The sequence below is a fragment of the Salmo trutta genome, chromosome 28, assembly GCF_901001165.1.
Source record: "Salmo trutta chromosome 28, fSalTru1.1, whole genome shotgun sequence".
In the NCBI taxonomy this organism is placed as follows: Eukaryota; Metazoa; Chordata; class Actinopteri; order Salmoniformes; family Salmonidae; genus Salmo; species Salmo trutta.
The window spans coordinates 37,487,209-37,509,882 of NC_042984.1; the positions used below are offsets into that span (position 1 = coordinate 37,487,209).

The window sequence follows — 22,674 nt, forward strand, 5'->3', positions numbered from 1 at the left end:
GTGGTCACACCAGATACTGATTGGTTTTCTGATCCTTACCTTTTTTTTAAGGTATCTGTGACCAACAGATCAATTTATTTCAATTGACTGATTTCCTTCTATGAACTCAGTAAAATCTTAGAAATTTGTGCATGTTGCGTTTATATTTTGTTCAGTATAATATTTGACTAAAACATAAGAATTTCTCAAACCTTGTTACATTTGCATATGATCACGTGTCTCTCTATTATGCGTGGTAAAACTTGGGAACAGATTTCCAAAATGAAAAAAACATTTTGTGGTGTTTTTAGTATTATGTCACCCCCCTCCCAAATATATTGGGGGACCAAATAAAACCAGCGCGGGCAGCCATTTGGGGAAACCTGTTCTAAGGTAACGTCAATACGCTATGTAGGCCAAAAAGCAATCTAGCTATGGTTCAGCTAACGTTGGCTGACTTTAGCATTCAGCTGAATGCAGTAGCTATTAGTAGCCTGTGAGGAGGATGGAGACATTTGGTTAGCTTGTTAGCTACCGAGCTCTGTGATGACTGACAATGTAGGATAACATTACTGTACTTTTATATTCGTCTGAGAGGGGTAAACGTTCATTCTTGCTATGCTAATTTAGCTACCTGATGAAACAAATGTTGTTAGTTGACGTTAGCTAGCTAGCTAGCAGTTGTGCCACTTTTCCTGTGTAATTGTCTTGCAGCTAAATTAATGAGTGTATGGACGAGAAAAGAAACCTTTAAATATCTGCACATGCTTGTGATTTGTTGCATTATTCAAGATTGTAATATGGTTTTATTGCATAAATCAAGAGTGTAATATGGTCGATGAAAAGTTGCTTGCATAATGTTAGCTAGTTGAATAGTTTGCATGCTTACTGGCTACTGTGATATTTACAGTAAACGTGAGCTATTGAGGTAGAACGTCATGTCACGTCACGTCGCCAAGCCCCCAAACTCTCTCTTGGCATGTGACATACCATTGCTAATATAAATAGAAAAAGCTTATGTACATATTATATAAAACATATTTTTTTTGCTTCAACTCTTCAGCCTGAATAAGCCCTAAGATGGCACCTGGCCACTATGCCACTACTGCTAGTTTATACAGGGGGTAGGGCAGCTCTTAGCTCAGTGAGTTTACATAGAAATCTTAAGAGAGAGAGAGAGAGGAGACAGTTTGTTTGCATAGTTCCCCACTGTACCTAATGCTCTGCTCAGGAAGCAGTCAGGGTTGGGAGAGAGTGTGAGTGTGTGCGTGCATGCGCGTGTGTGTGTGTGTGTGTGTGTGTGTGTAAATATGTGTGTGTCTGTATGTTAGTAAACGTGTGTGTGTAAATGTGTGTGTCCAGTACCTGATGCTCTGCTGCATGAAACGGTCAGGGTCGCTGGCTGAGAATGTGGTGAGAGAGGTGCCAGCGGGGACGCCCTCCTCAAAGCGGATGGACTTGGGGTTAGTAGGGAAGTAGGGCGGTTCGTTGATGTCTACCACGGAGATGGTGACCCCAGATGTGGACTGGAGGGACGACTGGATCCCACTTGCCAGCGGGGCCTGGTTGTTGACCACCACCGTCAGCATGAAGGCCCTGTTCTGCTCAAAGTCCACCGGCTGGAGAGGAGGAGAGGTGGAGATAATTAGGTTACAATTAGTCATCTCACAGTCCACCAAACGGTAATAGCAATCACACATGAGAAATAGAGAAAAAGAGAAAGGGGCAAAGCTGTGGAGAAAAAGGAAGACAAATACAAAAAGAAGACATATCAATGATGAGGTAGCGAGAGAGAAGAGAGTGAGAGAGATGGATAATAAGAGAACACTAGGAAGGGTCGAATAAACCGGGAGAAAGAAAGCCCGCACTATGGCGAGACAAAATATATACGGGAGAGAAATAACAAGAGAGGGATCAAACCCGCGGTGCTATGTAACCCCCACCCATCCCCAGAACACTTAAACATTCTCCTCCAGTTCCTCAGTCCCTCTATCCTGCACCTACCGATGTTAAACACGCACAGAGAGCGAGAGAGAGAGAGCTGAGTCCTGGTGCTGAACAGTGTTAGCTCCGCGATAGCTGGGATGAATTTGAACAACGTTACCGTTAAACTTAGAGGGACCTCTATACCCCTACCTGTACTTACCCTGCTAACACTGAGTGAGTTAGGCAGGCCTTAAACTATTCATGGACTGGCTGCTGTAGTGGCTGACGCTCCCTGTTCAGTTCACGCTGGGTAAGCTCCTCACTGTGTGTGTGTGTGTGTGTGTGTGTGTGTGTGTGTGTGTGTGTGTGTGTGTGTGTGTGTGTGTGTGTGTGTGTGTGTGTGTGTGTGTGTGTGTGTGTGTGTGTCGGCTAGCTCCAGCCACCTACAAGGGCGATCTGCCCTGTGACCCTAAAACAGAGCGACAGCTCTGGGCTGGCTTAATGAAGACAACACAAACCCAGGTTCAAACCAGAAATACACAAACAAATATGTTGGGTGTTGCGTGATGCTCGGTCTGATTACAGTTAGCTGTACGGTTGATGATTAGCGCCTAGGGGCTGGTGTCTGCTGGGTTTGATTGTGACAGTAATGATTTGGAGCACATCTGTGTGTTGCATCGCCTTAGTGTTAGAAGCGAACGGACACGACGGGCAGAGATATAAAAAGCATTCATAATCAAGCAGCCAGGGTGATGAGGGGATTGGATCTGACAGATGCCATGGTGGGGTATGTGTGTATGTGCACTAGTAATAAGAAGAGATGGCTGGTGTTGACGTGCCCTGCCCTTCTGTCTATGTGTACGTGCCCTGCCCTTTTGTGTGTGTCTGTGTGGAGTGAACCAGTGGTGTACTCTGAGCTCTTTGATCCATAGCCAGTGGTGTTCAGTGCACAGGGAGGTCCGGCATATCTGCAGGCTCACTAACACACACACATCCTAGGGAGGAGAGCAGAACGAGGGGGTTAAAGGTCAATAACCTAGCCTCCACCTCCTTCCTGTGATCCATCACTCACTACATCTCCCCCTCCACCTTTTACTCAATCCCTCTCGTTCCTCTTCTCCTTCCTGAATCTGCTCTTCATCCCCTCTCCTCCTAGCACTTCCATTCCCCTGCTCCCCCTTCTCCTCACTTCCCTCCCTCCTCCTAATATAATCTACCCTGCCTCCTCTCCTCATTGGCAACTCTCCCATCTACTCCTCACTTCCTCCTTCCCGCTCCTCTCCTTTCTTCTCTCTGGTGTGTAGTCACCCCTATAATTTCCTGTGTTCATCACAAGCTTCTTGAATTTACATATCCTAATGACTTATTAAAGGCAAAATAGTGTTTGTGTGTGTGCATACGGGCGCATGTGTGTGTATGTTTGTCTGTATGTGATTCTGTGGTGCCTCTGTTTTAATCCAGGATTCCTTATTGGTGTTCTTATTGGTTCCCCAGAGAGTTCTCTACACGTGTGACATGTGCAGGTTAAAACCTCAGTCCTTGTTTACAGAGCAGCGATGGTCCCAGGTGGGCTGTCTCAGTAAACATGTGAGAGATGTCAGTGTGTTCTGCTGATGTGCCTCCACTAGCAGCCAGAGAGGCCTCCTCAGTAAACACATACCACAAGAATTCAAATGCGGCTCTGTGATGTTTCCCTGTTTCCCTGCTACCTATGCGTTCCAGGTTGTCTGATGTGAAACCGATTAGAGTTGGTAGCCATTCCGGCTCCGCTCCCCAGAGAGACTCAAAGCCTTCCTGTTTACTTGTTGAGACTGTCTATTCCTCGCGCTGCTCCTGGCTCTTAATTTATGATTTCCTGATATCCTCCCTGGGGTTGCTACGGCAGCTTACGGCTGCCCGCCCGCCTGCCTGCTCAATTCTACATCAGGGAGTGAGTGGTGAGGAAAAGTATTCTACACTGAACAAAAATATAAAATGCAACATGCAACAATTTCAACAATTTTACTGAGTTACAGTTCATATAAGAAAATCAATTCATTAGGCCCTAATCTATGGATTTCACATGACTGGGAATACAAATGTGCATCTGTTGGTCACAGATACCTTAAAAAAAGGTTGGGGCGTGGATCAGAAAACCAGTCAGTATCTGGTGTGACCACCATTTGCCTCATGCAGCGCGACACATCTTCTTCACATAGAGTTGATCAGGCTGTTGATTGTGGCCTGTGGAATGTTGTCCCACTCCTCTTCAATGGCTGTGATATCACATCTCAATCCAGAGCATCCCAAACATGCTCAATGTTTGATGACATCTGGTGAGTATGCAGGCCATGGAAGAACTGAGATATTTTCAGGAATTGTGTACAGATCCTTCGGACGTGGGGCTGTGCATTATCATGCTGAAACATGAGGTGATGGCGATGGATGAAAGGCACGACAATGGGGCTCAGGATCTCGTCAAGGTATCTCTGTGCCTTCAAATTGCCATCGATAAAATGCAATTGTGTTCGTTGACTGTAGCTTTTGCCGGCCCATACCATAACCCCACCGCCACCACGGGGCACTCTGTTCACAACGTTGACATCAGTAAAACGCTCACCAACACACCAGATCTGCCCGGTACAGTTGAAACCACGATTCATCTGTGAAGAGCAGACTTCTCCAGCGTGCCAGTGGCCATCGAAGGTGAGCATTTTCCCACTGAAGTCGGTTACGACGCCAAACTGCAGTCTGGTCAAAACCCTGGTGAGGACTACGAGTACTCAGATGATCTTCCCTGAGACGGTTTCTGACAGTTTGTGCAGAAATTCTTTGGTTGTCCAAACCTACAGTTTCATCAGCTGTCCGGGTGGCTGGCCTCAAACGATCCCGCAGGAGAAGAAGCCGGACGTGAAGGTCGTGGGCTGGCATAGTTACACATGGTCTGCGGTTGTGAGGCCGGTTGGATGTACTGCCAAACTCTCTAAAACGACGTTGGAGGCAGCTTATGGAAGATGTATTAACATTCAATTCTCTGGCAACAGCTCTGGTGGACATTCTTCCAGTCAGCATGCCAATTACACACTCCCTCAAAACTTAAGACATCTGTGGCATTGTGTGACAAAACTGCCCATTTTAGAGTGGCCTTTTATTGTCCCCAGCACAAGATGCACCTGTGTAATGATCCTGCTGTTTAATCAGCTTCTTAATATGCCACATCTGTCAGATGGATGGATTATCTGGCAAAGGAGAAATGCTCACTAACAGGGATGTACACAAATTTGTACACTAACTGAGAGAAATAAGCTTTTTGTGCATATGGAACATTTCTGGGATCTTTAATTTTAGCTCATAAAACATGGGACCAACACTTATTCCGTTAATATGTTTGTTCAGTGTAATATCCAGTCATCTAGAGATAACGAAGGAAAGCAAAATGCCAGTGCTTGAGGCACTGAGAGAAATAGAGAGGTGTTAATGCCATTCCTCAAAATGTTATTGTAGAGTCACACAGACAGACAAAGGAGCAGAAAGAGGAATACAACTGGCTCTGCAGGGGCAGCTCATCAATAAACTAGTCAAATATACACACTGCATACAGTATACCTGTACAGGCACGCACACACACACACAAAAACTCACACACAAACCCGTTCCGAAAACGCTAAACAGATAGGATTACAAGACACGGCTGTGTTGTTGTATCCATCCGCCTCAGTAGTTAGAACATTGTAACACCACAGCAATTGTAATTGAGAAATCAATATCTAATTTGTTGCAATGGTCTTAGTAGCCATTATGTGTGTGTGTGTGTTCACAGTGTGTGTGTGTGTGTGTGTGTGTGTGCGTGTGTTCACAGTGTGTGTGTGTGTGTGTGTGTGTGTGTGTGTGTGCGTGCGTGCGTGAGTGTTGGTGCATACATGCGCGCCCATGTGCTTGTGAAGGACCTACCCTATCCCTCATTTAGACTTAGCTAGGGGGTTTCAAAGTCAAAGCTCCCATTGTGTTGTGTCTCCAGCTGCCCCTCCCCAGCCTATAGCTAGTGTACAGCCTGGGGCGGACACACACTGACTTATAGATCTGACACGCAACACACAGATTAATGGGATAACACTGTATGTGCTACATCAACCTCACAAGGACATGTCGTATGGTTAATAAAATAAAATATCATACGATATAGACCTGACAACAACAGTCCTCACTCAACCTTGACCTTTCTGTAGGCTTGGTGAAGAAGTGTGTTTTTAAAATGGATATGATAAGTAGGTCTCGGTGAAACCTGGAGAATATCAGTTTTCACCAGATCTTCACTAGATTTCATAGTTGCTGATTGACTTAGAATTCTTCACTCTTTTAGCACTACCTGTCCATTCTATATCAACGTTTTTTTCAGAGCAAAGGTCAAACAAAATTGGGTGCTTTCCTACATGTAAATCTCCGTGGAACAGCTGTGAACCAATCTGGTATAGACACAACTCTTCACGGCATTTTATTGTCTGAGAGCATGTACCATTGTTTTGATTGCTCACAGGGCCTTACCTTCACTACGGTAACCATGCCGTCGTTGGTGTGTTGGTCGGTGATGATGGTGAAGTGACCTATTGGGTCTCCGCTGATGATCCTGTACACAGCATTCCAGTTGGGCGAGTGTGGCTGGTCCCGGTCAATCACGGTCAGGTTGGCGACCACAACATTGACCCGGTTCTCTGGGACCTCCCCTGAAAACTGGGAGGGGTAAGAAAGAGGGAGAGAGCGATAAGAGGAGTTGGCAGAAGTCTTCACTTCCTCCTCCTTTGTGTAAGTAGGCAGTCAAATGGCTTAATTATCTCGTCACTCCACAAACACTACTCCGGTGCGTTAGGTGCATTAAACAAGCTAAACAGCCGTACTATCCTCTGCCTCCACATTTTGAAGAATTTTCTTATTGCCTTCCCCCCCATCTTTCTGTTCTTCTGAGAGACTGATGGAGGGAGAGAGGGAGCAAGGAACGGAGAGAGAGAAAAGGCCTGCTTTTGGGAGGGCTTAAGCAGCAGTGGGCATGTGTTTGTGTGTCTCTGAGTGGGTTTTAGATGTCCTGCAGAAACACATGTGTTTTGTCCTGATAAGGCCATACAGCAGAGGAGTCAGTCTGTCTGTTATGGTTGGGAACTGATCACAGCTTAACAGTCTGTCAAGCAGGGTTCCCCAACAGGCGGCCCGCGGGACGATTTTGGCCCGCGGGTGATTTTATTATTTTAATTGTTGGATATAAAAGACTGTAAAAACACCAGCAAATCAGCTCCAAGTGATTTACATTTTGGGAAAGTAAAGAGATATACCGTAGATATAGAGAGATATACTGTATGTGATAGTATACAAATGTAAATAAGGTTTGAAAATATTATGTTTTAGTCATATGTTATATCTGTTTGGGCTTCTTGCAGTCAATTTGCAGTCTATAAATGATTTGTACTTATGTTCCGGCCCCAACCATCCGCTCAAGAAAAAAAACGTCCCGTGGCTGAATCTAGCTGATGATCCCTGCCCTACAGGCTCAGGAGACCTTCTCTGTCTGCATAGACTATACATAATAACATTAGGCCCCCCCACCGAGACACGCTGAGACACACTGTGACCCAGCACACAAACACAGTGAGATTAGGAGGCTCTAGCAAGATGGTCGCCTAGAGAACCAATGACATTCTTCAGGAAAAAGAGGCTTCCGGGGTGGTCCTGTTCGTCTGCTGGGATTGGACAAAGCGGCAGCGTGTGAATGTGTATCTCTGTGTGTGTGTGTGTGTGTGTGTGTGTGTGTATACACTCTTCACTAAGTCTGTTTTGATGTTGTTGTCGGCTAGGCCAGGGTATTCTCCATGCTGATTTGAGGAAAGTTTTTCTGTAATAGGGACATATAGGGACCATAAATAACCACACTCACAAACTCAAAGGCTGCTATAGAATCTACAGAACAAGGGTCCCCACTGGGAAAAAACTGGTTGAATCAACTTTGTTTCCACGTCATTTCAACCAAATAATTTGTTGAATCAATGTGGAAAGTCATCAACGTAAGGGAATTTCATAAGTCCAATTTCACTGTGATTTTTTTTTGGGGGGGGGATTTCAAGTTGAATTCATGTTAGTTGAGAACTCAACCAAATGTAAATAAAAATAGACGTTGAACCGACGTCTGTGCCAGTGGGTCGGAGTGGTGTCATTAGAGTGGTGTCATTAGAGTGGTGTCATTATAAGGGGTTCCAGGCCCACAGTGAACAACAGAAAGAACAGAGGAATAACCACACAGTCAAAGTAATAGTGTACAAGGACTGTCTTCATCCTGCCGTCACATTCTAGGCAGTGTGGAGGAGGAGGAGGTAGACGGGGAGGCAGAGCAGGAGGAGGCAGATGAGAGGGTGGTAGGGGGAAAGGGGGGAGCCAAGGGAGAGGAGGGAAGGGGAGGGGCGGTGGGAGAGGGGCAGATGGGGGTGACAGAGAGCTTCATCATGGAGCCCAGGTGATGTCAGGATGAGAGAGGAGAAAAGGATCCAGGCCAAGCTGGTGTTTCCTACTGGCTGGGATTATTCCTCACTACAGAGCACAGGGTACACACACACACACACACACACACACACACACGCACACGCACACACATCTACTTGTTTCTTAAACTCACAGGCAAAAGTACAAACCAAAACACACACACAAAGATAACCACACAAACAGATGAACACATCCACTTTGAAACACATAAACACCCCACCCACTGCCTGCCTGCCTTGCCGCCTTGAAAAATAGGTCAGCCTCTGATAGGCCTGATGAAATATTAATCTGTAACATTAAAGAGAAATTCTCCAAACTTTCTATTTCTGGGACGCTTTGATAGATTTATTGGGTTTGCGGCAAACACTAAATATTTGCTTAATGGCCTTCATTGTCGACAAAATGGCTTTTATGTAGCCCACTGGTGAACTGGATGATTTATAGAGGGAGCTTGTAAAAAGTGCTCTGCTCATTGCGAATCCAAGACCTCCACTTTGCAGAATAACAAGGGTGATCATCATCAATATCCGCCACAGCATTTATTTAGCTAACCCCCATTTGTGCTGGGTGATTGAAATGCACTTCAACACAACAAAAATACAGTGGATGAGACTCCATCCGGTACAAACTACTATCATCAATCGGCTACCGCAACTGTAGAATCCTAATATAGTAAAAAAGTGGGTCTGATTTACAGTGGTCCTGACTGTGTGTGTTCTCCTTCTGGATATGGAAAAACCAGAATAGTACATCATAGATACCACAGCAGATCATATTGTGGAATATTTGTACAATGTGCATTGATAGTCAGTGGAGTAGGGAAGTGAAATTACTAAACAAATGACTGTTGGAAGGAAGATTTCTGCCATTAAAATGTTTGTCGGGTTTCATTTGTCTCCTCGCTCTCTTCTCCTTCAACCCACCACCTTCTATTGTTTATTTTTCTCCTCCGCCCTATCCCCATCTACTTACTCTCGGCCTTGCAGCCCACAAGCTTCTCCTCTCCTCCCCTCTCTCTGTGCTTGCCTCTGCTGTGTGGCTGTGGCACAACATATCACTGATGAGCTCTACGTCTGACACATGCTTAGCGAATCTGCTAACTCATCATCATAAGGATCTTATTGGCCCCCAGGGTGCATGCTAATACTAACTCCTATGATAACGTCCAGCGTGAAAATGATACTTCTGCTGTATTAAGCACCTTCAGCTCCCCAAGACACCCACCTACTCACAACTGGAGAAGCTGCAGATAGGAAAACGCACATGCCGACAAGACATCCACATGACCTCAAAACATACTGTACAGTCGGATATACATATATTATATGTGAAGCTTCATAATAAACTGTCTTTGCTGATGTCCCTTTCTTTCCTCTCATTTCTGTCTCTTACCTTTCCTATATCCCTGTCTTCCCTGCTCTCGTCGTTTGTTCCTCCCTCCCCTTTTTCCTCACCTCTCAGCTCTCTCCTAATGATTGTGCCATGAGGCGCTCCACCTGCGTAAGCTGTTTCCTTTCGCACTGGAGCTCCGATAAACAGCTGAATTAATCAGCTCAGATCGCCCCTGGGCCACTGGAGGGCTCAGCGTGGCTTAATGACTGACACAGGGTTAATGAAATACACATACATGCATGAATACACCTGCTCAAGGTCCTGTCCCAAAATGTAACAACAATTATGTCGATAACATAGCTAAGTTTGTCACTGGTACTGGCTAGTAAATATCCTAAACCTAGACAGTGATCGCCACAAGCTAAAACCGGGGAGAAAGGGAGGAGTGAATTCACTTTCTATTTCATCTGCTGCTGGCTTGCTAATGTTCACTCAAATTTGTTTTTCCAAATGTAATTGATTAAATTAGATTTTTATTCTATAAAGATTGTGTGAGTCATAGAAATTAAGATCTTGTGTTCTTTGTGTTTTTTACATGCAGGGAGCATATATGCAGGGAGCATTAGAAACCATATACGTTACCAGTCAAAAGTTTGAACAAATCTGTACTCATTCAAGGGTTTTTCTTTATTTGACTATTTTCTACATTGTAGAATAAAAGTGAAGACATCAACACTATGAAATAACACATATGGAATCATGCAGTAACCAAAAGTGATAAACCAATCAAAATATATTTTATATTTGACATTCTTCAAAGAAGCCACCCTTTGCCTTGATGACAGCTTTGCACAGTCTTGGCATTCTCTCAACCAGCTTCATGAGGTAGTCACCTGGAATGTATTTCAATTAACAGGTGTGCCTTTTTAAAAGTTAACTTGTGGAATTTCTCTCCTTCTTAATGCGTTTGAGCCAATCAGTTGTGTTGCAACAAGGTAGGGGTGGCATTCAAAAGATGGCCCTATTTGGTAAAAGACCAAGTTACTTTAAGACATGAAGATCAGTCGATTCGGAAAATCTCAAGAACTTTGAAAGTTTCTTCAAGTGTAGTCGCAAAAACCATCAAGAGCTATGATGAAACTGGCTCTCATGAGGACCGCCACAGGAAAGTAAGACCCAGAGTTACCTCTGTTGCAGAGGATAAGTTCATTAGAGTTAACTGCACCTCCGATTGCAGCTCAAATAAATGCTTCACAAAGTTCAAGTAACAGACACATCTCAACATCAACTGTTCAGACGAGACTATGTGAATCAGGCCTTCATGGTCGAATTGCTGCAAAGAAACCACTACTAAAGTACACCAATAAGAAGAGACTTTCTTGGGCCAGGAAACATGAGAAATGGACATGAGACCGGTGAAAATCTGTCCTGTGGTCCGATGAGTCCAAATTTGAGATTTTTGGTTCCAACCACCGTGTTTTTGTGGAGAATGGATGTTCTCCGCATGCGTTGTTCCCACCGTGAAACATGGAGGAGGAGGTGTGATGATGTGGGGGTGCTTTGCTGGTGACACTGTCAGTGATTTATTTTGAATTCAAGGCACACTTATCCAGCATGACTACCACAGCATTCTGCAGCGATACGCCATCCAGTCTGGCGTGCCCTTAGTGGGACTATCATTTGTTTTTAACAGGACAATGACCCAACACACCTCCAGGCTGTGTAAGGGCTATTTGACCAAGAAGGAGGGTGATGGAGTGCTGCATCAGATGACCTGGCGTCCACAATGTGGGAACTACTTCAAGATTGTTGGAAAAGCATATCAGGTGAAGCTGGTTGAGAGAATGCCAAGAGTGTGCAAAGCTGTCATCAAGGCAAAGGGTGGCTACTTTGAAGAATCTCAAATCTCAAATATATTTTGATTCGTTTAAGACGTTTTTGGTTACTACATGATTCCATATGTGTTATTTTATAGTTTTGATGTCTTCACTATTATTCTACAATGTAGAAAATAGTTAAAATAAAGAAAAACCCCTGAATGAGTAGGTATCTCCAAACTTTTGACTGGTAATGTATATTAATTAACATACAGCACCAACTACATAAATATATGATAAGGTCCATTATCTGCTACCTGGACTTTAAAATTGATTTATTTCCTACCAAACAACACAACTTACTCCACATTTTCAATGTTGCTGCATCATGTGGTGCCAGCATCATGGTATGGGTATGCTTGTCATCGGCAGGGACTGGGGAGTTTGTCAGGATCAAAATAAATATGATAGGAGCAAAACCCAGGTAAAAAGTTCAAGGAAAAACCTCCTCAGTCTTCTGAAACCGAACAGTGGGATATACTGTGAGGGAAAAACGTATTTGATCCCCTGCTTATTTTGTACGTTTGCCCACTGACAAAGAAATGATCAGTCTATAATTTTAATGGTAGGTTTATTTGAACAGTGAGAGACAGAATAACAACAACAAAAAATCCAGAAAAACGCATGTCAAAAATGTTATAAATTGATTTGCATTTTAATGAGGGAAATAAGTATTTGACCCCCTCTCAATCAGAAAGATTTCTGGCTCCCAGGTGTCTTTTATACAGGTAACGAGCTGAGATTAGGAGCACACTCTTAAAGGGAGTGCTCCTAATCTCAGATTGTTACCTGTATAAAAGACACCTGTCCACAGAAGCAATCAATCAATCAGGTTCCAAACTCTCCACCATGGCCAAGACCAAAGAGCTCTCCAAGGATGTCAGGGACAAGATTGTAGACCTACACAAGGCTGGAATGGGCTACAAGACCCTCGCCAAGCAGCTTGGTGACAACAGTTGGTGTGATTATTCGCAAATGGAAGAAACACAAAAGAACTGTCAATCTCCCTCGGCCTGGGGCTCCATGCAAGATCTCACCTCGTAGAGTGAGATCATGAGAACGGTGAGGAATCAGCTCAGAACTACACGGGAGGATCTTGTCAATGATCTCAAGGCAGCTGGGACCATAGTCACCAAGTAAACAATTGGTAACACACTACGCCGTGAAGGACTGAAACCCTGCCGCGCCCGCAAGGTCCCCCTGCTCAAGAAAGCACATATACATGCCCGTCTGAAGTTTGCCAATGAACATCTGAATGATTTAGAGGACAACTGGGTGAAAGTGTTGTGGTCAGATGAGACCAAAGCTCTTTGGCATCAACTCAACTCGCCGCGTTTGGAGGAGGAGGAATGCTGCCTATGACCCCAAGAACGCCATCCCCCATCGTCAAACATGGAGGTGGAAACATTATGCTTTGGGGGTGTTTTTCTACTAAGGGGACAGGACAACTTCACCGCATCAAAGGGACGATGGACGGCGCCATGTACCGTCAAATCTTGGGTGAGAACCTCCTTCCCTCAGCCAGGGCATTGAAAATGGGTTGTGGATGGGTATTCCAGCATGACAATGACCCAAAACACATGGCCAAGGCAACAAAGGAGTGGCTCAAGAAGAAGCACATTAAGGTCCTGGAGTGGCCTAGCCAGTCTTCAGACCGTAATCCCATAGAAAATCTGTGGAGGGAGCTGAAGGTTCGAGTTGCCAAACGTCAGCCTCGAAACCTTAATGACTTGGAGAAGATCTGCAAAGAGGAGTGGGACAAAGTCCCTCCTGAGATGTGTGCAAACCTGGTGGCCAACTACAAGAAACATCTGTGATTGCCAACAAGGGTTTTGCCACCAAGTACTAAGTCATGTTTTGCAGAGGGGTCAAATACTTATTTCCCTCATTAAAATGCAAATCATTTTATAACATTTTTGACATGTGTTTTTCTGGATTTTTGTTGTTGTTATTCTGTCTCTCACTGTTCAAATAAACCTACCATTAAAATTATAGACTGATCATTTCTTTGTCAGTGGGCAAACGTACAAAATCAGCAGGGGATCAAATACTTTTTTCCCTCACTGTAGTCTCATTTTTCAGTGAGACAATTACACACGTTTATGCCAAAGACACACCAGAATGGCTTTCCAAGAGGTGTTGAGTGTTCCTGAGTGGTCTCAGCACTCAATGATTCCTTAACACATTTACTGAACTTGAGCAATTTTGACAAAACCAATGGACATATATTGCCCTAAGAGTTGTGCAAAGTTAATAGAATATTATTCAAAATGATTCACAGCTGCAATGGCTGCCAAAGGTGCCTCCATCAAGTATCAACTCAGGGGTGTGAAGACATACACAATCAAGACATTGTTCCTTTTGAAAATGTGGAGTAGGTTGTGCAGATCTATAGGGAAAAAACTCTAATATAAATCCTTTTTAGATGTAATTTTAAGTAAGAAAAATGTGAAGACTTTCACTAGCCACTGCATCTTTGCTTACAATCATAACACAAGTACCTGCTTAATTGCTTTCACAGAACATTGTGTCTAGCACCATGCTGTAGAAATCACAGCTCCTTCCTTGCTGTTTACTCTCAGCCATCCCTCCCTTATACTTTTAGCCATCCTACCCATTCCAGCCATTCGGATAACAAATCATTCAGAGTTTTCTCATTTCCCAACTATCAGGAATACTGCTTCTACTCACTGCCTCCCCTCATCTCATCCCTCCTCTCCCCTATCTGCAACTCTCCACACATTTACCATGTCTGGCAGCATGGTGCCTCCAGGGTACGACTGTGTGGCTCAGTTGGTAGAGCATGGTACTCGCAACACTAGGGTTGTTGGTTCAAATCCCACAGGGGACCACTACTATAAGTCGCTCTGGATAAGAGCATCTGCTAAATGACTAAAATGTGTGTGTGGACAGCAGGCTTGTTCAAGAGGTACTCATCACTGCTGGGGGAACTACTGTATAACAATCAACATTCCCTGGAAGACCAGAGGATGTATGGATACATTTGCAGTAATGTATGCTAGTCTTGCTGATCTCCATAATGATTTGGTTACACACATCATTCTTTGATTTGGTTTGACTCCAGGAATGACCTTTTTTTCATATATGGTAATGATCATCACCATTATCACCACTATAATCATCATTAAGTCTGCTTGCTGTTGTTTTCTGGGTGATGAACATTGAAGATTGGATGTTTATTTCACTCAGGTCAGGAGTGTGCGCCGTCTCTGAGATGATGCCATGGCTGTGTTTCACCCCTTTCCCCTCTCACCTTATATCTTTCATCTTCTACCCTTCTCCCTATATTCCAGTCCTCCATCTCCCATACCTTACCCCATCTTCCCCCTCCCCTCTCCCTCCCCTCTCCCCTCTCTCTCCCCTCTCCCCTCTCCCCTGTCTACTTATTCTGTGGCGGACATGACGTTTTGTCAGCCGGTTATTGTCATGCAAACTGCTTACTGTATGTTATCTGGCTATGTGGCATGCTGTACGCTGTAGGCTTGTTCATTTAGCAGACAAGATATGCTTATAAGTCCTGTTTCATTATTTTATATGATATGATTTTATAGTAAGAAGAATATAATTGAACTTAGCTGAATAAAATAAAAATGATATTTTTCCCATTCCGGAGAGAGTGCACATATAAAAAGCTATGTTGAGTGTAAAAATAATCATTTGAAACAGGTCCTACAGGCTACGAGTTATTTGGCAACTTTAGTTGTTAATGATACAAACCTTATAATGCCTTAGAAATCAAAACATATATGGGCTGCATGATGTGACTACAGGCTATTGATGATGTGAGAAAGAAGCAAAAAAAACAAACTTGCACTCTGATCCTTACCTCAGGCTGCACACACTGTTCTCTCATCAAGTGATGATATGATCACCCATCGGACTACTCTCAAATGAATATTGTCTTTACTAATATGTTAAACTAGTTTGGATTTAGAATGACACATTATCAAGTGGGCATGAACAGGGGCAGGGGGGAAAGAAATACATGCCATCCGCCTAAGCACTCCAATAGTGAAGGGATGCCACATTCCCACCTCCGGTTATTTCACTCCTTGCATCAACCACTGTTTGAGGAGCATGCTCTCGCTGCTCGACAGGTGATATTCCACCCAAACTCTGTATGCCATGGGCTCCCCAACCCCGTTCCTTCAGCTACCAAGTGCTTCATTCGGGGGAAACCATGTGAAATCTGTTTGGGAACATCGAAAGTAACATGTTTTCACAACAAAACATATGTCATTAAACTGTCGACAGCTCCTCTCCCTGCACGCTTGAGAAAGTAATGAAGGAGAGAGGGGAGGAGATGGAAACGCACGGTGGCGAGATATTCTATAGCTAACGGTAGCCTAATGTGACACCCTGTTAATTACGAAGGGCAAAAAAGCCCTATTACTAGGCTATTCAAAATCAAATACAAATTCACTAGAATTGTAAGCGAACTCTGTAAAGCCCCCCTGCACAAGCAATGAACCAATAGCATTGCCCAGGCCTCTCCCAGACTCACTAATAGAAGCTTTAGAGTGTAGCATAAGGTAACCAGTCCATCCAGTATGCATAATAATACAGTCCACACTCAAAGGCTATTACTACAATTTGTTTAATTTTGGAATATAGGCTAGACCAATTAAAGACATCTTAAATCATTTTTAAAAATGTTTTTCTGTGGTGCGTAATATGCGGTAGGCTATGTATTGTACAACGAACAGCATAATCCTTAGTTTATTTTATTCGGGCATATATAGGCCTATGCATATGTATAAGCTCTAATATGCGTATGAGTGTTTTAAATTGATCATCACCTTAGAAAGCGCTGACCATTTCGTTGTTAGGCTTTGAAGCAACATTCACAATCGCCATGTTTTCCACTCAGTTTCAACCTGTTGTTGAACTTCTTGTTTCAAATTGATCAAATCGCAGTGAGGTGAGTTGTAAAAGCACAATACTGTTTTGATTGCAATGATGTCAGAACGGTTAGAAGGACAATTGAGCCTTAGCGAGTTGGATACTACGCATGTCCTGAGGGAATTTTACTGCAGTCATGACTCATGACTGATGGTGTGGTGGTAATATGGTCACCGCAACAGCCCTACTCTCTACTCACGGTTCTGGAGGTGAGCTCCGGGGGGTTGTCGTTGATGTCTGTGACAGAGATGATGGCAGTGGCCGTGTTGGACAGGCCAAAGTTTAGGTTGCCCTCCATGTCCGTGGCCTGGACTATGATGCTGTACTGGGACACTTTCTACAGGACAATCACACAAAGAGAAGAGAGAGAGAGACAGTTAAGAAGAGCAACCAGTGATCAAACTTACATACAGTGAGAAAAAAAAACACTCAATGCTCAATCATACAAAACTGCATAACGAGTACAAGGAGGTCAATGTATCCTCTTCTTTAGGTTGTGCAGAAATAATAAACCATTTTACACAACACACATTCTGTCTCTCTCTCACACACGTTAGGTTTCCTCTACACCCACTGTGGTTCTCTCCTCAGCCACAAACCTTTAGCCTGGTAAGAGCTTTGCCAGTGTGGGTCCGGTATGTCTCTGACGAAATTAGAAGCAAAATGGCTTGTTTATCCCCTCCCATAACTGTTCTCCCTCCCCTACCTTGGCCCCTACCTCGGGCCCTATCACTCATCTTAATGGGAGCCCAAGCACTGTGAAAAGGAACGCTGAAAGCCTTTACAGAACAGCACAGAGTCTCCTACCTGGGGGAACACAGAGAAATGTTCCCTCCATCTTCTTACCTCCTCCCCCTACTCTTCACACAGTTGCTTTGCCTTTTTACAAATCGGTTAACGTTCTTCTTTCCTCACGTGTTGCGTTGGGGCAACCAGCTCTCCTATGTGTAGCCTACAATTCACAGCAACCATTTTGTGTGGAAATGCTCTCCAGAAAGGTGGAGAGTTGAGTATCAGCTGAGAGAAGCTGAATGTGTCACAGCTTTACACAACAGCCCATGTAAGAGCTGTCCATGGTCCTAAAGGTCAACATAAATGGGAAACCACAACAGCTATGACGCTCTACTGAGCTGTCCATGGTGCTGAAACCAACCCATTCGCCTTAGAACGCTGCCCTACTCATAGAGATTTGATTATACCGGTATGTGTATGTGTTCTTATGAAAACCCCTTTGAGTTTGTTTGTGTGTGTACCTCCCTCCCTCTCTCCCCCTGTCCCAGGCTGCAGACAAACAGGCAGGCAGGCAGGCAGGGGGGACAGGACCTGGGAGCTGTCAGGATAATGTGTCTCTTCCCTGGGATTCCCAATTACACTCCCAGTGTCTCCATCACCTGCTAATTACAGAGTAAATATCCCAATTAGGCTGTGACTCCACATCAGGAGGATTAGACAGCTCAGCTCAGCTCTGCACAGCAGCCTCTCGACCCCCCACCACACACACATTCACATCCACACATGCACACACAGATGTGCGCTCACATGAACACACGCACGTGCACGTATGCACGCAAGTACGCACACACAAACACAAATCTTGTTCAGGAGCCCTAGCTGGCCCGCCAGTCCTATCAGGGAGAATCCACAGTGTGTACAGCAGGCCCACTAATTAGACAAGTCGCTAATTATGTAGAGCACCTCGGAACCTCTCTAAACCACGACACATCACCAACTACGCCCCACACTGTCCTGTACTGTACTAGCTGCTTCTCTACAGAGCTGCTGTCACCTGAGTCTGCCGTTCCTAGACCATGAAGAAACAAAGGGGAAAGAGAAAAGACGACGGAGGAAGGATACAGAGGCTGGGATGAGCTGAGTAGCGTACAAGTAAAAAAAAAGACGAAGAAGAAGGAAAGCGAGAGCTAAGGATAAGAGGACTATAGCGGTGGATGGGAAGAGTGAGGAAGAAGGGAAAGTGTTGAAAGGCATGTGTGGTAGGGGAGAGGAGTCAGGGGAGAAAGTGATAGATCAGAGGGGGGCACACTTCGACATCTGGCTTCTTGGAGAAAACCTCCTTTAAGCTGGAGTCTCTTGAGGAAAGGCAGGCAGAGAGACCTTATGAGACTGTAGCCGAACTCTGAAAACTGGGCTAGAGCAACAGCGAAGCCTGTACTACTCTCTCATTCGCTCTCTGTCAGCCTCCTGTTCTGTTAAGTATTCATGTTTATGTATATATGCACTCAGATTTCTGCAAGGGTAAGGGTGTTCTTATCTGTTCTCTATGGGAATGCTGGAGGAAACTTTCTGAGGTAAGTACATTGGTGTGCTCCAACAGAAAGATTGTGTGTGTGTTTGTGTGAGCTTGTGTACAGCTTGTGTGTGTGTGTGTGTGTGTGTGTGTGTGTGTGTGTGTGTGTGTGTTAGGTCTAATCCAACATTGGGAATGAATCCGGTTGGATTGGCAGTGTTCGGATAAAAGAGATGTGGAACAACAAGCAGGGGTTAAGCTAAAATGTTTCCTCTGTCTTCATCAATTTATCTCCTTTTCTATCCATCCCTCCCTTCCTTTATTGTGTGTCTCCCATATTGTTTCATACGGTTCCCTCTCTGTATCACTCAGTTATATTTTTTATATTTTTATTTTACCTTTTATTTCATTAGGCAAGTCAGTTAAGAACAAATTCTTATTTTCAATGACGTCCTAGGAACAGTGGGTTAACTACCTTGTTCAGGGGCAGAACGACAGACTTTTACCTTGTCAGCTCGGGGATTCAATCTTGCAACCTTTCGGTTACAAGTCCAACGCTCTAACCACTAGGTTACCTGCCGTTATCTCTCATCCCTCCCTTCCTTTTCTCTTTCCATGTCCAACTCATCAGCCTCTCTCTTCCTTCCTTCTGTGTACTTCAGTGTGTGTTTGACAGGTGTCAAGGGTGCTATCTCTCACACACACACATTCACACGTACACACACACATTCACACGTACACACACACACACACACACACACACACACACACACACACACACACACACACACACACACACACACACACACACACACACACACACACACACACACACACACACACACCTGAAGGCTCCATGACGCGTTGTTAATAGGTCTGTCAGCAGTGACAGGTGGCTAGGGTGATGCAGCAGAGAGATTCCCTTTAGGGCGTTGACGGTGTTGTCACAGGGACATCCGTGCCACTTAAATAAAGATGTTAGGATGTTGTCATAACGTGACAGCTCCATAAACAAGGTGACCTCAGGGGGGCGGCTTGGAAAACGCTGAGCAGAGCGTGACGTGTGGTGATAGACACCCACGGAGAACATGTATGCTAGATGGGCTACAACCACACACACCTTATAAGAGCCAAAGACGGACCTCTTTGAGTTGAAAAATACAATGGAAATAGCCTACAGACAACACACTGCCTGATTCTGTTACATAACTCTTTCCCGGAGGCAGTTCCAGCACTGCTATTCACCTTCATGTAATTACATTATCCTCATTTCTTATGCGGAGGGCCAGGAGACGTTTTGACCTGACCAGAAAAACTCTCTACTTTTCAGTGAGAACACATCCCACCAGCGTTACCAGGGTTACTGACCTCGCGATCGAGGCCTGCTGCCACGGTGACGATGTCTCCAGTCTCGCTGTTGATGGTGAACATGTTGGGGATGGGGCTGTGTGGCGTCTGGGACAGGATCCGGTAGCGCACCATCCCATTGGCCGTGGTGTTGTCGTCATTATCGAAGGCTGCCAGGTGCATCACAAACGTACCTGAGGATGAGGAGGCAACAGTCAGTCTGGGCGTACATACTGTACACTGGGACAAACACACTGTACGCAAACACATTCAAACCAAGGTTACTATAGTTTTGTGTTTTCATTAGGGCTGTCAAAGTGAATGTGTTAATAACGCGTTAACGGGTGACGTGTTTATCGCCATGGGACAGCACTTTTAAGCGCACATGTTTCCGCACAGACCCTTTTAAGCACGGAACACAACACGGAACACCTGCTACAGTCAATGCTTGCACCTTTACATGAAACCGCTTTCTGCTGAAGACCGTGTGCCTCTGGCCAAAATCATGTAAATCTTATGGCATCTTAAGAAAAAAAAAACATAATTCTACCCAATATCATCAGAGCTATGTTGTTCTTTCCGCTGCGGATTCGTGCGTATGTCACAGGCCGTTTTAAACTACTCGCGAGCCGCTCTTTTTTGGTTTGATAACAAACTACATTGTTTAGCTAGCTAATCATGTAGCTAACTAGCAACCTGATAACTTGACCACTGACTAGCCTATGCACAGATTTGGATGGCACAGGAAGAACTGAAAAGGAAAAGGCCACTCATAGAGATGCTTCAAAGGTAGGCTGCAAGAGAGGAGTGTGTATGATTGTGTGTGTGTGTGTGCGGTGTGTGTGTGCGAGAAGATGTGTGTGAGGGCGGGAGTAAGTGGACAAGTTCGTTTTTCATGGCCCGGTGTCCCGGGTGAGTGGAAACTTCACTTAAGGACCAATGGAATGGCCTAAAATCTGAAAACGCGCCCACCCGGACCACCGGGCCATGCAAAACAAACTTGTCCTCTTACTCCCGCTCTCACACACACACAATCATACACACTGAACTCTTGCAGCCTACCTTTGAAGCGTCTCTATGAGTGTGAGAGAGGGTGTGGGAAACCTTTACAGTACAGATGATTACAGTGGTTCCTTAACATTGTTGGACAAGTTGAAAATCTCTTTGTATCCTTAGAGACAGTTATGTTTTCCTATAGTCACACTCATTTAGAATGCCTGAAGCTTTAACAGTACATAAAGCTGTGTGTGTGTGTGTGTGTGTGTGTGTGTGTGTGTGTGTGTGTGTGTGTGTGTGTGTGTATGTGTGTGTGTGTGTGTGTGTGTGGACATGTTTAACTATACTTGTGGGGAACAGTAGTCCCCTCAAGAATTGTTGACACACAACAATTTGACCAACTAGGGACATTTTGTTAGTCCCTACAAGGTCAAATGCTATTTCTAGGGGGTTTAGGGTTAAGGTTAGAATTAGTGTTAGGGTTAGAATTAGGTTTGGGGTTAGGAGCTAGGGTTAGGGTTAAGTTTTCAGGTTAAGGTTAGGGTATGGGTTAGGTTTAGGGGTTAGAGAAAATACGATTTTGAATGGGACTGACTTGTGTGTCCCCACAAGGTTAGCTGTACAAGACGTATGTGTGCGTTTGTGTTAAACGTCAAGAACATTAATAAGAGAGATTAGACCTACTAAAACATTAACTTGATTCATTATTTAAATCACTTGAAAGGACTTATTTTTATATTCATTTGTATTTCTATTAGTTTCAAGTTCAGTTTCAGTTAGTGTCAGTTCAATCTGATTTTATGTTTTTTATTTAGTTAACGTTTTATAGAAACATTTATATTTAGTTTCAATACTATCCTTTAGTTATTGTGTTTTTGGAGATGTCACTAAAGCATAAGGTGAATAGAAAACCCTTATATTTTGAGAAAAACTAATAATAAAACTGAACATAATTCATTATGGTTTTTATTTTATTCTAGTTCGTTTTGGAGTCAAATATAATAGTTTCAGTATAGTTTTAGTATTTCAAAACGGGTTTGTAATTGTATATTTTGTTTGTTTGTTTGTTTACTATAATAACCTTAGTTCACACACACACTGATCTCTAACTCTCCCTCTATTCCTTTTTATGCTCTTCTCTCTCTGTCCCAGTCTCCTTTCCAATTGCTCTCTTTCTCTGTCCTCTCCTCTCCAGCAGTAGTTTCCATACAATTCTAATTACCAGAGATAGTGATATCATCCCAGTGACAGGCTCCGTCCAGAGATAATTCACACCATAGCCCGCATCTCAAACTCCATTACATTTCAAAGCAGCATTTGTCAATGGGGCAGAGGAGAGAGAAGGAAGATTCCAAAGGACTCAGAGAAAGGAGAGGAAGAAAGACCAGAGGAACACAGTGAGAGATAAAGGACAGGCAGAAAGGGGCTTTGCTTTTGGTTTGGTTCAAACGAAGGAAAGTATAAATCTTCCACCCATCTCTCTCTCTCTCTGTCTCCCTTTCTGGAGAAAAAAAGGGAGGAGAGATGGAGACTCACACCGTGTCACCCATC

General features: G+C 44.2%; 1 protein-coding gene across 1 annotated transcript in view; it reads right to left on the reverse strand.

The window, feature by feature from the left end:
- Positions 1 to 22,674, reverse strand: part of LOC115166163 (cadherin-4) — a 363,183-nt gene that overhangs the window by 22,004 nt on the left and 318,505 nt on the right. Inside the window, exons 8-11 of the mRNA XM_029719906.1 lie at positions 20,149 to 20,321; positions 16,735 to 16,872; positions 6,427 to 6,612; positions 1,345 to 1,598 (exon numbers count right to left, since the gene is read on the reverse strand). Of these exons, the coding sequence (XP_029575766.1) occupies positions 1,345 to 1,598; positions 6,427 to 6,612; positions 16,735 to 16,872; positions 20,149 to 20,321 (751 nt within the window). The remainder of the gene's footprint in view (positions 1 to 1,344; positions 1,599 to 6,426; positions 6,613 to 16,734; positions 16,873 to 20,148; positions 20,322 to 22,674) is intronic.